Source organism: Chamaea fasciata, unplaced genomic scaffold (assembly GCF_029207755.1).
Source record: "Chamaea fasciata isolate MVZ Bird 193981 ecotype frontalis unplaced genomic scaffold, bChaFas1.0.hap1 SCAF_24, whole genome shotgun sequence".
Taxonomy (NCBI): domain Eukaryota; kingdom Metazoa; phylum Chordata; class Aves; order Passeriformes; family Sylviidae; genus Chamaea; species Chamaea fasciata.
In genome coordinates, this window is record NW_027094109.1 from 313401 (window position 1) to 328543 (window position 15143).

General features: G+C 46.6%; 1 protein-coding gene and 1 long non-coding RNA gene across 2 annotated transcripts; both read right to left on the reverse strand.

The window, feature by feature from the left end:
* Positions 1 to 1890: 1890 nt before the first annotated feature.
* Positions 1891 to 4601, reverse strand: LOC136300879 (uncharacterized). The gene is made up of 3 exons (XR_010723755.1): positions 4541 to 4601; positions 3840 to 3883; positions 1891 to 1971 (listed from the first exon to the last, which is right to left on the reverse strand). It is a non-coding gene; the product is annotated as an uncharacterized lncRNA (long non-coding RNA).
* Positions 4602 to 6532: 1931 nt separating this feature from the next.
* On the reverse strand, positions 6533 to 13427 carry LOC136300818 (transmembrane protein 45B-like). The gene is made up of 6 exons (XM_066203464.1): positions 13404 to 13427; positions 8985 to 9180; positions 8507 to 8719; positions 7684 to 7868; positions 6919 to 7064; positions 6533 to 6662 (listed from the first exon to the last, which is right to left on the reverse strand). The coding sequence occupies exons 1-6, from the start codon at positions 13425 to 13427 to the stop codon at positions 6533 to 6535; spliced, it is 894 nt and encodes a 297-aa protein (XP_066059561.1).
* Between the last annotated feature and the right edge of the window lie 1716 nt (positions 13428 to 15143).

Below are 15143 nucleotides of genomic sequence, written 5' to 3' on the forward strand. Positions count from 1 at the left end.
CCGGGTTCCTGCTTCTGTTCATTATCCGAGTTGATGTTTGTTTGCCTTGTTATACATGCTAGTAAAGAACTGTTATTCCTATCCCCATATCTTTTCCTGAGAGTCCCTTAATTTTTAACATTATAATAATTCAGAGAGAGAGGGTTTGCATTCTCCTCCCGTCCAAGAGAGGCCCTGCCCTCCCTGGCAGACACGTCTTTCTAAACCAAGACATATATATATATATATATATATATAACCTGGGATGTGTCCATCCACCACAATACTTCACTGGTATATTTGGAATATCTTGCTGAATAAAGGAGCTTCAGTGTGGAAGCTGTTGGTTATTTTTTTTCTGATGAAGGACTTAGAATTTCGCTCACTTGAAAGAAGTTTTGACATTCCATGTTTTCGGTTGCCTAATACACCAGAGAACCACACTTCCAGGTAGTTGATGTTTTACTTCTTTTACTGGGGGGGAGGGGGGGACACATTTTTTTAATGTATAAACTCTAGGGGAGGAAGGGGCGGGGCTTCAATTTTCATTTCTACAGTGGTAAACATCAGTGCAGAATCTATTCAGCAGTTTGGATTTTGATTGTGGTGGGACAAGTCTGGGGGGAGCAGTGTTCAGATTTTGAATGTTTTTGTCTTTAAATATATTTTTATTTTAAAGATAAAAAGTAGAAGTGGAAATATAAATAACTGAAAATAAATATAACTAAAAGTAAAAAAGAATTAAAAATAACTAAAAATAAAAAGGTGAAAGTTATAGTAAATAATAAGTGAAAATAAAAGTAAGCAAAACTTAAAGCAAAAATTAAAAGTAAAGCAAAAGTTACTTTATTTTTACTTTTATTTTTTAAAAATTATTTTAAGAGTGTTTAATTGGAAGAGAAGAAGCTTCACAATTAAACACAAAACACAAAATAAATGTTCTCTACCCAAAGAAGAGCAGGAATTTCTTTGCCCACAAAACAGTTTTACAGTCATGTTTACACATCCAGTGCTGTCTGAGGCTCCAGCTTTGCTATTAAAGCTGGTCTAAAATATAAAACTGGTTTATACAGAAGCTCAGTCAAGTAATCCATGTGATCAAGTGATAATTAATCAATTGGTTAATTAAACTCTACAGCTGTGCCTCCAGGAGTTAGGCTGGGAAGTGCATCTTGAGTTCTTATTTTACCATTTAAATCCAAATTTTACTTGGAATTTGCAATAGCACATCAGAAAATTAAACGGTACACAGATATGTACATGGTAACTTAGTTTTCCTTCAGTCAATCAAAACCAGCAGCTAAACATCTTCCATTCTTCATTGGATCCCTGGGAAAGACAAGGATTTTGGGCCAATTTCTCTTTTCTGCTCCCGTCTTCCAAAGGCTTCTGTAACAAAAATGGTTGATACAACATTAGGTTAAAGCAGAACTACAGTACAATACAAAAACTTCATAAACCTAAAAAACTCCCTCTTTTAAACCTCATAAAACTCTACTTAAAACCAAACAAACTCAAACTCCTGCCTCTGTGTAGAGCATTACACAATCTAAAACAAATACTTTCAATTTCAAGATAAACTAAATCACTTTCACATTTATTTAAGAATAAAAATTTCTGTTTCTGTAACACTGCTGCGGCCCAAGGTGTAGGTAAGACCCAGCCCTCACCTGAGCTGTGTCACAGCTTGGCCAGGTAGAATTTTTTTTCTGATAAATTGCACAATTAGGTGGGTTTTGTCCTTTGGGTTGCAAATAGAGTCTCCCAGTGGGGAAGAAGCAAAGGAAGAAACGAGCTGCACCATGTGCATCAGATGCCAGCAGCCCAGAGGGGGAAAAAAGAACTACCTAAACCCAGAAAGAAAGGAGGTTTTTTTCCACCTTTTCATGGCAGTGACAGCACTCACCAGGTGATGGAGCAGCTGATGGAGCACCGGTAGCACATTGCAGGGCAGCACATCCGGGCAGCAGAACAGATTGAATCACAAATACGCTGCAAATCAAAGAAGAACTATGTTATTTGATAGATTCAAATGACACCTCTCTGCTACACTCACACATCAATGAAAGAACTACATACTTTATTTGCCAGCATTATAACCCTGAGAAATGAGGGGCAACTGAACTCACCAGTATAGGAAGGTGAACAAGAGGCTACTGCTGTTCTTTCAGCATCCCAGCACCTGCTCTGGAGAGCAGTTTTTCCAGGTTTTGCAGCACTATTGATGGCTTAAGCTAGGTTTCCAAGTAGTGCTGGCAGCTCATGGTTCAAATCCACGTAACTCATGCCCCCACCACAGTACCATTGTATGTGGGTATCTCTACCCAGCACACACAGTCAAACCAGAGGAAAGTACTGGATGCTGATATTAAGCACTAGAAAATCCTTTCTTTATATCCAACTTTAAACCGAGGCAAGAAGGCAGAGAGAAGCTTGGCTGCTGTTGCAGAGGCTTCTCCTCTTTGGAGACTCCAAAGAAGAGCTCAGGTTTGCTGTGGTGTCCTGAGGACAAAAGGTTCACCAGATTTAAACAGTTGCACAAACTACAGTCACTAGTATCTATTTTCAAAGCAGTGCTGGGAAAAGAAACACCTGCCAGGAATTCATAGACATGTTAGGAAAGGGGTGAGTGATGTGAGTACTACGAGACTCCACAGATGATACATCCAGGGGAAAAAGATATTTTTCAATAATGCCACTCTAACTCTTAAGATCCATTATATTTGAGTATCTCATTATACACACGCATTCAGCAAACTGTTTGGTGGTCTGAAGTTTCACGAGGTACAATAGAAATCCATTAACAATTAACAATTGGTTTATCACCCATATTACACTGTGTAACTCTTGTGGGAAGCCAGAGCACCCTTAAAGCAGGAGCAGCATCCTCTCCACCAAACACTTCATGATCACCACCCAGGCACATCCAAGAACCTCCAGCTTCCCAAGAAAACTACACCAGCCAGAGCTGGAAAATTTCCCCCTCCTTGGCAGCACTTTTCCAATTCTGTTCCCTTCTCTGGACAACCTCCAGCACCACGATGTTTTCCTTGTAGTGAAGGACGCAAACCTGAACACACTATTCGAGGTGCAGCCTCACCACAACCTTGGATGAGATTTAGGCTGTGCATCCTCAGAGGAAAATAACCATGTACTGCTCACTGTTGTTTCTTAAATCACTTGAGTTAATAGGCAAGAAATGCATTTAGATTTTTTTAAAAAAGAAGAAAAAGTAATGAAAAATTGTAAATTCTGGAAGAGATGAGTGACCTAGAAAATCCAATTGTCCTCTGAACAGCAATTGCATTAAGTTTGGAAGCTAAGTTTAATTATTAAGCTGAAACAATAGATTTTAGTGGTGCTTAAAGTGCTAATTTCAACTCTTCAAACCATGAATCTTCAGAAAATCTCTCAGCAACAATAATAAAAGGTTTTGCATACAGGTCTGAGTACTGAGGGTCTGTAAAGCAGCACTTTTCCATATGGTCTCAGAAAGTTTCTCTTCCCTCTGAGGCAAGAGAATATCCAAATTATGCCCAGCCATCCTCCAAAGGCTTCTATGGCCATTTCCTCCAGGATAAAAGCCTGTTTCTGGCATTTACCAGCAGCAGAGGATTTGTGGAAATGGGAAAACTTACCATGACATTCTCCCAGCCCTTGCTGTGAGACAGCTTGTGAATTTAATCTGGAAGCACAAAGGTCCCTATTCCTTCCAGACACTTTAGCACTGTGTTCTGGATACTTCAATCAATTCTCCAAATTTAAATGTGCAGCAGAGAATATTTGTCATCAAAGCCATCATCTTAGTGTTTCTGTGTGCCAATAGGCAAGAAAAAAGGTAAAATGCAGGTAAGAATTACCTTAGGTCCTGGCTTGTGCAGCATCATTTAAAGCTTAACAATGTCTGGAACAACAAAGAGACACACCATCACTTTTGGGTCAAGGTATTTTCAGGGAATCACAGACCACATGCTGTGGAAAAAAAAAATCATCTGCATCTCTGCATCTCCCTGGGGACCAACAGTGCAGCAGACCACAGGAGTTACACAAGGAATTGAATGTTCTGTCAGAAAACAAAAGGAACAGCATCTATCAGGTCTGTGTATGATAAATAATGAGGTCCCCAGTAATTAAACTCACCCAGGCACACATCCTAACCCACCTTGGAGAGGCAGGGACTGCAGTGGAACATGTGCCTAGCTCCCACCTATTTCAGAGTTGCCTGTGTCCACAGCACAGGGCCAGCAATGGTTTTGGGTGGACAGTGGGGACTTTACTGATCACTTGCACCTTGTCTAGTCATGGAATCACAGACTGGTTTGGATTGAAAAGGATTTTAAAGATCATCTCATTCCAACCCCCTGCCATGTGCTGACTCTCTGCTCCATGAGTTTTATTCCCTTCAGGCTTCACTGGGAGAGATGTTACAGGAAATATCAATCCCACACCCAAACTAGCTGGGAACTGTTCAACAAACACAGCCACAGCCTCAACAACCTCATGTCTTCTTTCTACTCTATTGACATGATGAACATCGGTCATATCTCAAATACGCGCATACCTAACATGGTAGCAGGTAATTTTGGGTGCCCTGTTCAAAGAAACCCTCTTGGGCTTGGAGTGTGATCCCACTGAACCTGTTAAAACACACAGCAGGATGATTACTAGTTGCTCTTGTATTTATTCAAAGAAGAAATATCACCAACAAAACCAAAATTTTATGCAGCAAAACCCTTAGTAAGGGATTCAGCACTGCAAAGGTAAGATTTGGGCAGAAAAAAAAAAAAAACAGGAAAAAAATAACATCAGTTGTTCAAAGATTGTTTTTCTGCTTCTTTTCAATCCAAGTCCAGGACGCCACGTTGTAACCTCTGCACTGAGCCTCCCATTAGTGGCAGCCAGCCTATAACAACTAGACACAATTGCCCCCCTTCTAGTCCCAGGATGATTGTTAACAATGGGAGCACATCACCTCCATGAAGCACAATACAAGCTCTTGCTCCAGTACTGGAGATCCACCAACTTAAAGCCAACCAGATCCTGGAGAAACCATTGCTCAGGAGGGCAGCCGGCTTCAGAATCCGAATTAACCATCTTCTCCATGTGGGTGCCAAACGTGGGAGTCCAAAAGACTGCACTTACTCGGTTTTCTTTGCACCTCAAGGCTTTTTTTCTGGACGCAAAGCATTGGTCTTCTTCCAGCCCTGCTCCAAAAGGAGAAAATATAAGAATTTAAAAAAAAAATAAATAAAAATAAAAAAAAAAATTAAATAGGCAGTACTCACTCTTCCAGGGAGTTCCCATGGAGCTGGGAATTGCAACTGGTTTGAGCCAAGGGAATTTTTCTTTCCTCCCAGCCTGTGCAGCACAGCAGGGATGTGTTCAGACTATACTGGCTCTTGCATTTCTTAGGAGAATACAGTAAAGATGTTGGAAGATTATAAAATCAATGCTGTTTGTTGTCCCCTGTTCAACCAGCCCAGCCCTCACCCAAGGGCATGGCACAAACATTTTAGATGCTGATGATGAACTTTTGGACAATATTTAGTGATGTTCTTGCACTAATCCTCCTAATGCTATCTTTTAAATTCGGTTTTGTTCTTGATCTCCCCGCAGGAAGGATCTCCCCACACTGTTCTGCTGCAAACCAAAGGAGACCCCAACAGAAAAGCAGACATCCCTAACTGGAAGGTTTTGTTTGGAAGTGACCAGATCCAAGGGGAGAATAAAAGTGTTGGAGAAAAACTGAGATCACTGCAGGGCTCTCAGAGGCTTACCAAGACCATCCATATACTCACCCTCAGCCAGCCGAAACCATCGTTTTTCTTCAAGGGTCTCTCTTTCAGCCAAGCTCTCTTCCCAGCAAACATCCCATCTTTCAGGAACACCAGACCCCTGGCTCATGTGCCTAACTAAGTTTCCGATGATAAACAAGGAGGAGAGCAGCTTCCCTCCATCCTTTCCATCCACTGGCCACCCATTCTTCCCTGGGCCGATTTGTCCACACTAAATCATACACAGTCCTACCCCTCAGATATGTCATCCACCGTCCAAACCTTTTTGAAGCCAACATTGCTGTAGCCTGCAGCATGGTGTTCAAGAGATCCATGGAGGAGATGTGTTAAAGCACTTTATTGGTGATCACAGATACTCTGTACATTCAGCTTTGTACAAAACCCTCTCCATTAACACCAGAGTGAGCAACAGCCACCACGAGTTTTGAATGCTGGCTTGGCTCCCTTCTGAGGAAGTAGAAGGAAGAATGTTAAAAAAAACAAAATCTGACTAGATTTGCCACACCTTTTGGACTCCAACAGCAAACCAGTCCTGCAGTCTGCAGCCTGAGCTGCAGCTGAGAGAATTTAGAACTCGTGGCTACCAAAAGGATGCACAAGAAGTCTTTGCATCCCCTGCCATGCTTCGCCTCGGGGTCCTGCCTCCTACTTCTGATGCTCCACTGCCAAGTGCCACTGTAGTTTATCAAGACTAATTAAAAACCTCATCTCAAAAGCTCTAAACCATCAGGGAAGAGATTTCGATGCCCACCACAGCCTCATTTGTCATCTGAGCTGCTCTCTGGCAGCAAGGCGCCACTGGAGCTCTTCTTCCCTCTGTGGAGGCACAAGCCACAGTCCAACTCCACGTCAATGTCCCCAAATTTCAGCTGGCAGGACTCATTGCAGCTGTAGGAGAGACAGTGACAATGGTCAAGGACTTGTGGGTAGTCAGAGCCGCTGGCTCACCCCACCCTGCTTGGGAAGGCGGCTCCATGGTAGCACGGAGCCCACCCTTTCCAGCCAAGCCATGCTTGGATACGTATGAGCACCCACACTCCTTATCCCAGGACACATTGGTGCACGGATTTCCCAGCCTACTATTGCGTGTGGGTATTGCTCTTGGCCACCCCAGCCCATGCACTGTGCCAGGACCCCCTCATACCAGTGGGATGTGGCAGCATTGGCGGCCACAATGGCGAGAGCACCCACGTAGTGCCAGCAGAAGCACATGGTGAGGAACAAGATGTTGCTGGAGTCGCTCTGATCCCAGCCTGGTCCTCCCCACGGAGGGGACAGCACAAACCCAATCTGGTCACAGATGAAAAAGAAGTCAGCCTTTAGCACATCCTTCCCATTTTCCTCCTGATTTTAGCCCACCTGCTGCAGCTGACTGTGGAAGCACCATAACCCCAAGTAACACCCGGGGCACTGCCCTTGGCTTCCCCAACCACTGACATTAGGGTGTCAGGAGGAGATGGATTCCCTGCAGATAATCCTTAGGGCTTGCAGTGCAAGCCCAGCATCCTGGAAAAAGGTGACATTGCCAGTCTGTGCATTTCCCCCTAGGCCAAAAGCTGGGCAATTACATGAGAGATTTCCAGATGTTTCCAGTTACTTGGAACAAACAGAGGAAGAAAATGGACCTAATAAAATTAATAAAAGTTCATGATTGTGGTTTCCTTCCCTTGTGGGCTCCAATTTCCATTTTCCATCCATTTCCAGGTCTGTCTATGCTGCTACATTACACATGCACTTCTTCACGATGGCAGCTCGGGCACTGAGCCTCATTTCCTTTTCTTATTTACAAAGATATTTGAACAGCCTACAAGTTTAACCCCAACAGATGTGCCTGAAGGGGCAGAACAGCCCCACTTCCCTCCCCTTCCTGGGTGCAAAGATCTGAGGAGAACGCTGGAGACAGACTGACCTGCCAAAGCCAAGAGCCCTGGAGAAGGAAGGAGCTGGTCCTGAAGGTCTCCAGGATGATATGGTCTCGGAGGAACACCTCTAGGAGGGCACAGAGGGCTCCGGCAAAGATAGCCACAGCCAGCAGGGAGTGGAGGTGCTGGTCCAGCACAGCATTGCTGTAGTCACGGAAACAGAAGAGCAAACCTGCCAAGATCCACCCTGTGTTAGCAAAGGACACTCTGGGATTTGTTCTCTTAAAGAATTATCTGAAAACTCACTACTATGCTCCAGGCCTTGGCATGATCTGCCTTGGGGGGAAAATCAGAGAGCCTCCAGCTGCTGTCAGCACCTTCCCTCTGCAATGACCAGGCAGCCCCAGCACTGGCTCTGCTCTGCTCCTGAGGAGCCCCTGTACCTGTGGAGGTCCCTGTGCCCCTGTACCTGTGGGGATCCCTGTGTCCCAGCCAGGGCTGCAGGAGGAGCACAGGGATGGGCACCTTGAGCTCAGAAGATGGTGAAGAGTTTTGTATCAGAGTCTGCCCCTCTGCATCCAAACAAGGCGGGGGGATGACACCTTTTTGTAACTCCAGAGCGTGAGAGCTGCTGGCCACCAGAAGCACAGATCCCTCAAGCATCCCCTGTGGCATCCAGCTATAGCTGGATCCATATGTAGGAGGAGCAGGGAGGGCCATTTGTCACATAGCCAGTGCCATTGTGCATCCACACCCCCTCCAGGTCTGCCTTTGTGGCCCTCAGACTGCCCAGGAGCTATCCCACCCATGAACACTGCAACAATTCCTTATTCCACGTCCCCTCCTCCCCTAGCACCAGGCACAATTCACCTTCCACAAGCAGAGCCAGGGACAGTGAGAGCCGGTCCAAGCCAGGGGGCAGCTTAAGCGGGGAGTGCAAGACCACGTCTGTGATGCCAGAGAGGAGGAAGAAGAGGTAGATGGTGGAGTAGTGCCAGTGGGTGAGGTCAGTCCAACTGTGAGTCTTGGAGCTGTACAGCTGCAGGTGGGGACCGGTGGGGACAAACTGCTCCACCAGTATCCCTGGGCAAAGAGAGGAAAGGTCACTTTTCCTTCTACATGGGGAAATGACAAGCCTGAATGAACGCTCCTTTGCAGGTGTGAAGCTATAGTGGTGTTTGCCCAGGAGAATGACAGCAAACTCCTCATCCCAGGGTGTGCCACAAGCATGTCCCCAAGGCCTCTCATGCCAGATGTTTCCCACTACAAACAGGCCCAGTGTTGTGGGAGAGAGTTGCTGCTGTGCTAGTAGGTATTGGGGCAGAGACTCATCATCACCCTCTCTTACCTATTAGAGCAAAGAAAGCTTTGACTGTGCCTTCGAAGACCTCTGCGCGCCCATGACGCTGGCCCTCAGCGTCACCTTTCCTCCTGAGGTACTTCAGGGGGTATTGCACCGACCACCACAGGCCATAGGCAAAGAAGAAAGTGCCCCGGAGGGCACTGCCCAGAAAACTTGTTGGCATCGGGCTCATTCTCTGGACCTGCAAGGACAAACAGTGCCTGAGGACCAACCTAAAGCATCCCCAAGGGAGTTGTTGGGCTGTTCAGCATCCCCAGGGATCCACATCCTGACAGAGCAGGTGCACATCTCTCAGCTGCAAACATGGGATATCAGCACAGGGAAGGTGCCATTCTGCACCACTCTGTATATGTGTGCATATATTTATTTATGTGGCTAAACATAAAATCATCAGGACTTCATGCCAGAACATAATACAGTAGTGCCCAGGAAAGCATAACAGCTATTGGAAGAGGAAACACAACAAAGTTTTTACCGATAAAGAGCAACATGACAATTATTTCCTTAGACAATAAACTTGTTCCAAACTAGGCAGTTTTTTTACCAGGGTGTGAATCTAGTGCTGGATTAGGAACTCCTGCCAGTGAAGGCTTTTCTGGGTTGTGCAGGAGGAGGCAACCCAGGAACCATTGACATTTGGAAAAAGAACATCGTGCATATTCCCCACAACCTTTGTGTGGCACACAAGTGGTGATTTGACACAAGAGATTTTCCTCTTCCTCAAGGAAGAGCTCGAAGACTAAAAGCATAAAAAGAGCCTTGACTAGGTCAGATCAATGCCAGAGTACCAACCAAGAAGGATGGAGAGGAGCAAAGGTACAGCAAATTTATATCCTGCGAAGTATTTCAGCCCATACCAAAATTCCTTAGAAAAATCCCAGTGTTGCAAGCACAGATAGAAATAAATAATGATAGAAGTGTTTCTAGCATTGTTTTACCTGGGGATGATCTTGTTCCCTCCAGAAAGACCTCTCTCCTGCTCTCTGTAAACTTCTACCACCTAAGGAGGACTCACTTTCCTCCTCCCCATGGGCTTTCCAGTCCTTTTCTGCAGTTTGGATGTGCACAGAGGAAGGCATTACTCATCCCAAAGCTTCCACACCAACCTGCCCTTACATCACAGATCACATCCTTACTATGTTTATAAATACCAAAGCAAATCATAAAGGCTGGATGAACAACTCCAGCATGTTCTCCGAGTCCTCCCACGCTAGAAAGTAATTAGGCACTGCAAAACAAGGGTAGGATGTGGTGTGGCAAGTGTGGCAAGTGCCTGAGGTGAGGGAGAGCTCTGCAAGACATTCTAGGTCAGGTTATGGCTGCAGAGCTGGGGTGGGTCAGACTGGCTCAGCTCTGTATGGCAAACACAGGACTGGAATGTAGAAACCATTGTCATTCTTTGCATCTCTGAGACACAGACAATCTGGGAAAGGCTCAAACCTGTGCTAAGGTTTCCTTTCAGGATGGAAATTACTAAACAGCCTTTTAGGTAGCTGAGAAATGCCCCATCCAGGAGCTGGGGATCAGGGATGGCTCTCTCCTCTATTTTGGGTGCCTGCATTAGGGTGAGGTGGCTGATGCCCCAGGAGTGCCCACATGTTTCTTGATTATACCCTGGGCACCCCAGCCAGGACACTTATCTTCCCTGCACAGACATCTACATCCAAAGTGACTAACAATAGAGCACATTTAGGCATAGCACAACTGCATGATATATAACCAAATTTTACCATTGTCCTACTTGTGACTGCAAGGGCAACAGCCTGAAGTTGGAGCGCACCCTGATTGAGAGACATATCTGGAACATTAGTGTGACATGATGAAGTGGAGGAGAGAAAGAGAGCAGAGACATCCCCGAACCCAAAAAGGACAAATGTGTCCCACCTGCAGCCCCAGAGGCTGCTCCAAGCCATGCCAGCATCCAGGATTAACCCGGGGATCTGTCACCCCAAACCCACCTGCCATCTCCCCCTTTGCCTGAGTTACCAGCAGATCCAACCTGCTGTTTCAGAGCTGTCCCTGTAATCTCCTACCCTGGCCATCCCTCTCCCCACCTAAGCAGCCTCGTTCTTCCTTGCAGTGCCAGGGAACCTCTTGCTTCACAATCCCTCTGCATCCCAATCCAGCAAGGCTTTGGGGAGTTGTCATGAGTGTTCTTTGCTTCCCAGTAACTGGAAACAGCCCCTCAACAGCCACCACAGATCCCAGAATGGTTTGGGCTGAAAGGGACCTTAGAGTTCATCTCATTCCAACTCCCTGCCATGGGCAGGGACAAGTTACACTGGACCAGCTTGGTCCAAACTCATCCAACCTGGCCTTGGAACACTTCCAAGAATCCAGCCATGTTCTGGGGCATCCCCCTTGTAGCAGAGATGTCCCAAACCACCATCAGATAAGCAGAAGTTTGCATGTAACCTGCTCGCTCAATCACAAAAAAAACCAACAACAACAAAAAACAAACCAACAAAAAACCAAACCAAAACAACAAAAACCCCACAGAAAACAACAACAACAAAAAGACAAAAAAAAAATTCCCACCACCTTTTATAAAACAGCCACTATTCTGCAGCAAAAGCAGACGTTTCCAGGCAACAGTACACTTGCACAACTCACATATTTGAAGTACAGAAAAATAAACCCCCCACATTCACAGAGCCCCTTGACCAGCCCAACAAGCCCAACCCCGACAGCCCTGACTATCCCCACTCCAGCTTTGGAGGCCATGCTCACATAAAAGCTCATTTAGGTCCAAGTAAGTGGCAGCCAGGGAAGAGCAGAGACACCAGGTTATTTATTCCTCCTGGGAGCTGGTCTCTCTGTCAGAGCACTTGAAATATGGTTGCAGACAGAAGTTATTACCTGAGCTGCCGTTCTCCCTCCACAGCTTCCAGGCTGTGACGCTCCTGCTTAATCACCATCTGTGAGCTGCCTGCTGTCCTTCCAGAGCCGTGCCTCACTGCTCGCAGCCTCCTCAGGCCCGGCTTGGGAAGGACAGCATTCCTGCCCAACTTCCAGGCTCTCTCTGGAGCCATTGCAGCTCCAGATCCATCACCCTCCATGAGTCTGACCCCACCTGCTCCAGTCTCTTTGGATACACCAGCATTCCCTACAAGCACCTATCAGCATTCCAGGACAGCCAGTTTGTGTGCAGAGGGCAAGCTCAGCACCTGCCCACAGTCATTTGGGAGGGTTTTCTCTTTGTGAATCCTTCTCCATCCTTGGAGACTCCCAGGCATGGGGGAGCCACAGCTTCTCTGGGCACCCTGTGCCAGGGAAGGATTTCCTCCTAACAGCCCATCTAAACCTGCCCTCGGGCAGTAGGAAGCCATTCCCCTTGTCCTGACACTCCAGGAGTCCCTCTCCAGCTCTCTTGGGGTCCCTCTAGGCACCTGAAGGGGCTCTAAGGGCTCCCGAGAGCCTTCGCCTCTTCAGGCTGAACGACTCCCATCCTCTGCTATGATGCAGCTCCAAAACACAGTAGCCCCTCTAAAAAGGGGCTAAAACCAGAGATTTATGGCACTATCAGCACCACTTCCACCAGCCTCACCCACAGCTGTCATCACACTGAACCTTTGTCTCTCACAGATGTTCTCCCCACTTCCCTTCTTTCCAACCCACTTCCATCCCATGGCACAGCTGCTCCATACAGCTCCACGCAATGTATGCATGGAAGAGTTTACCTGCGACTCCTGCCTGTCCTTATCCCTCTCCAGATGTGTCAGCAAGGAGGTTATTACTCAGAAGAGGCAGATAAAGGGAGAAGCCACCACAGGGAGGTGCCCCTCAGACAGGATGTTTCAAGTCACACATCCCATGGGTCAGTTCAAAGCACCCTGAGTCAACCACCTTTCACAACCTGGGCCACCTCCAGTCTGCTATTAAAAAAACAGCCAACAACTCTCCTGAAGTTTGCCACAAAAATCAGGATAAGCAGCCAATTCCTGTTCCAATGGCAACCGTGTGTATTCAATTGTTAGGATGGGGTTGGGGATGACTGGGGAAAGGGCCAAGAAGAGATAAGGTGGCAGTGAGGTCTGACAGGGCACTGCTGGCTGTCTGTGAACTGGGTTGCCAGGGACACGATAACACATTTAGGGAGTCCAATCTTATAAAATCTGCCTGAGGACAGGAGATTTTGGGCCAGGAACTTGCAAACCAGAGCAGAGCCTTTGAGAGCTTCACCCTCCAGCCCACAGCAGCTGAGAAGTGTGGGGCCATGGCCCTCTCTCCCCCAAAAGATGGGCAGACAGGACACAGCACCCTGTTTCCACTCCTTTTTTCCTCTCTAATACACAACACTGCCCTTCACCAAGCAACAACAGACACAAGCGACCTTGAAGCTGCTGCCCATCTCACTGATGGCTGCAGAGATGAGCAGTACAAGCGCTTCACCCAAATAAACACCTCAGGCCACCTGAGTGTTCCCATGTCCTTCCACAGCATCGAGGTGATGGTGAAGAAACATTCAGCATCACGCCAGAGCACTACCCAAGCCCCTGATCCTGGTGCAGCCACATTCCCAAATCAGCAGTTCTCCTAGGAAGTTGTGTATTTCTCTTACTTGTGTTGCCAAGCCCACCCCAAGCAAGCCTGCAGGACCAGCCCTGCCCAGAGCCACACATGTGAGCCACCACTGCACAGAAACCAAAGGCTGGAGTAGCACAGAAGCAAAGCAGCCTCCCCAGGGTGCCAGCAGAGACAGAAAAGCCACCAAGCCATAGTGAGGGGCCTTTTATTCCCATTATCTTCATATCAAGTAGGAGGGAGGGAGGGAGGGAGGGAGGGAGGGAGGGAGGAAGGAAGGAAGGAAGGAAGGAAGGAAGGAAGGAAGGAAGGAAGGAAGGAAGGAAGGAAGGAAGGAAGGAAGGAAGGAAGGAAGGAAGGAAGGAAGGAAGGAAGGAAGGAAGGAAGGAAGGAAGGAAGGAAGGAAGGAAGGAAGGAAGGAAGGAAGGAAGGAAGGAAGGAAGGAAGGAAGGAAGGAAGGAAGGAAGGAAAAGAAGAGGCTGTGTCGTACACCTATCACTGCTGAGTTCCAACGGTGCCTGAGAAGCAGGACGAGTGGAACAGGGATGAGTACACCTGCAAAAGGGTCCTGGGAAGCCCACAGTAGCAAATTCCACAAATGCAGTTTCACCCAAGCTTAGGAACATGTTGCAACATTAAATCCAAGCGTAGGGAGAAATATACCCTCATAGGAGTTCTTCCTTACAGACCTATGCCTGAAAATAATGCAGGACAAAAACCATACCTTGTTCGCTGGGGGAAAAAAAAAGCAGCAGCACCATCTGCTGAAGGGGACCTCTTTCAGCTCAGTTTTCCTTTCTGCAACCGCCCACCTCTACAAACCACTACCTCAAAGGGCAAAAAGAGGCAAGCCCTTGGAGAAAACAAGGAGGAAACAAGGCCCAGATGGAAAGTATCTACACAGAGGATCCATGTGCCTTTTCCCATAAAGGGCCAGTAAAGAGTAAAGGCCAGAGAGAAAGCTTCTATGAAAAGAAGAAGTTAAGTTACAGACAGTGAAAGAAGTTTTCAGTGCCTTGAAAAAGCAAGTTTTCAGTGAAAGAAGTTTTCAGTGCTTTTGAGAAAAGGACATTTCTTTTAAACCATCTTCATGAGAAAAATGAGGATTTAACTCTGGCACGTGACTGGGAGAAAAGATAGCAAACCCCCCAAATCCCATAGAAGGTCACTGACGCTCTGTGCTTGCTAAAATCACTGTGGGCACAAATAGATGTGATTCCATATCAGTTCCTTAGGGAATATACACCTTCTTACTCCTAGGAAAAGACTGAGGGTGGCAGAGCTGTGTCTGACCCCCTCCAGCTCCTCGAGCTAAACCCTGAAATGAATTTGATTTTATATTTTTGGGGTTTTTTAAATTTCTTCTTTTTCTCTCAGCCGTAACTGCAACATCTTTTCCCTGAAAGTTCATCAACAGCCTCATTGCTAATGAAAAAATGTGATAATGTTTGTCTCTTTCCTGGGGGTGGTGGGAGGCACAATCTAATTAAAGGTTTGCCAGCAGCTCGAGTGCTGCAGATGGATGGTTGTTTGGGAAGTGCAAAGTATTATTATTAGGATGATGATGATGATGATGATGATGATGATGAATGCTAACACCAGCTTTCATAAACAGGCAAC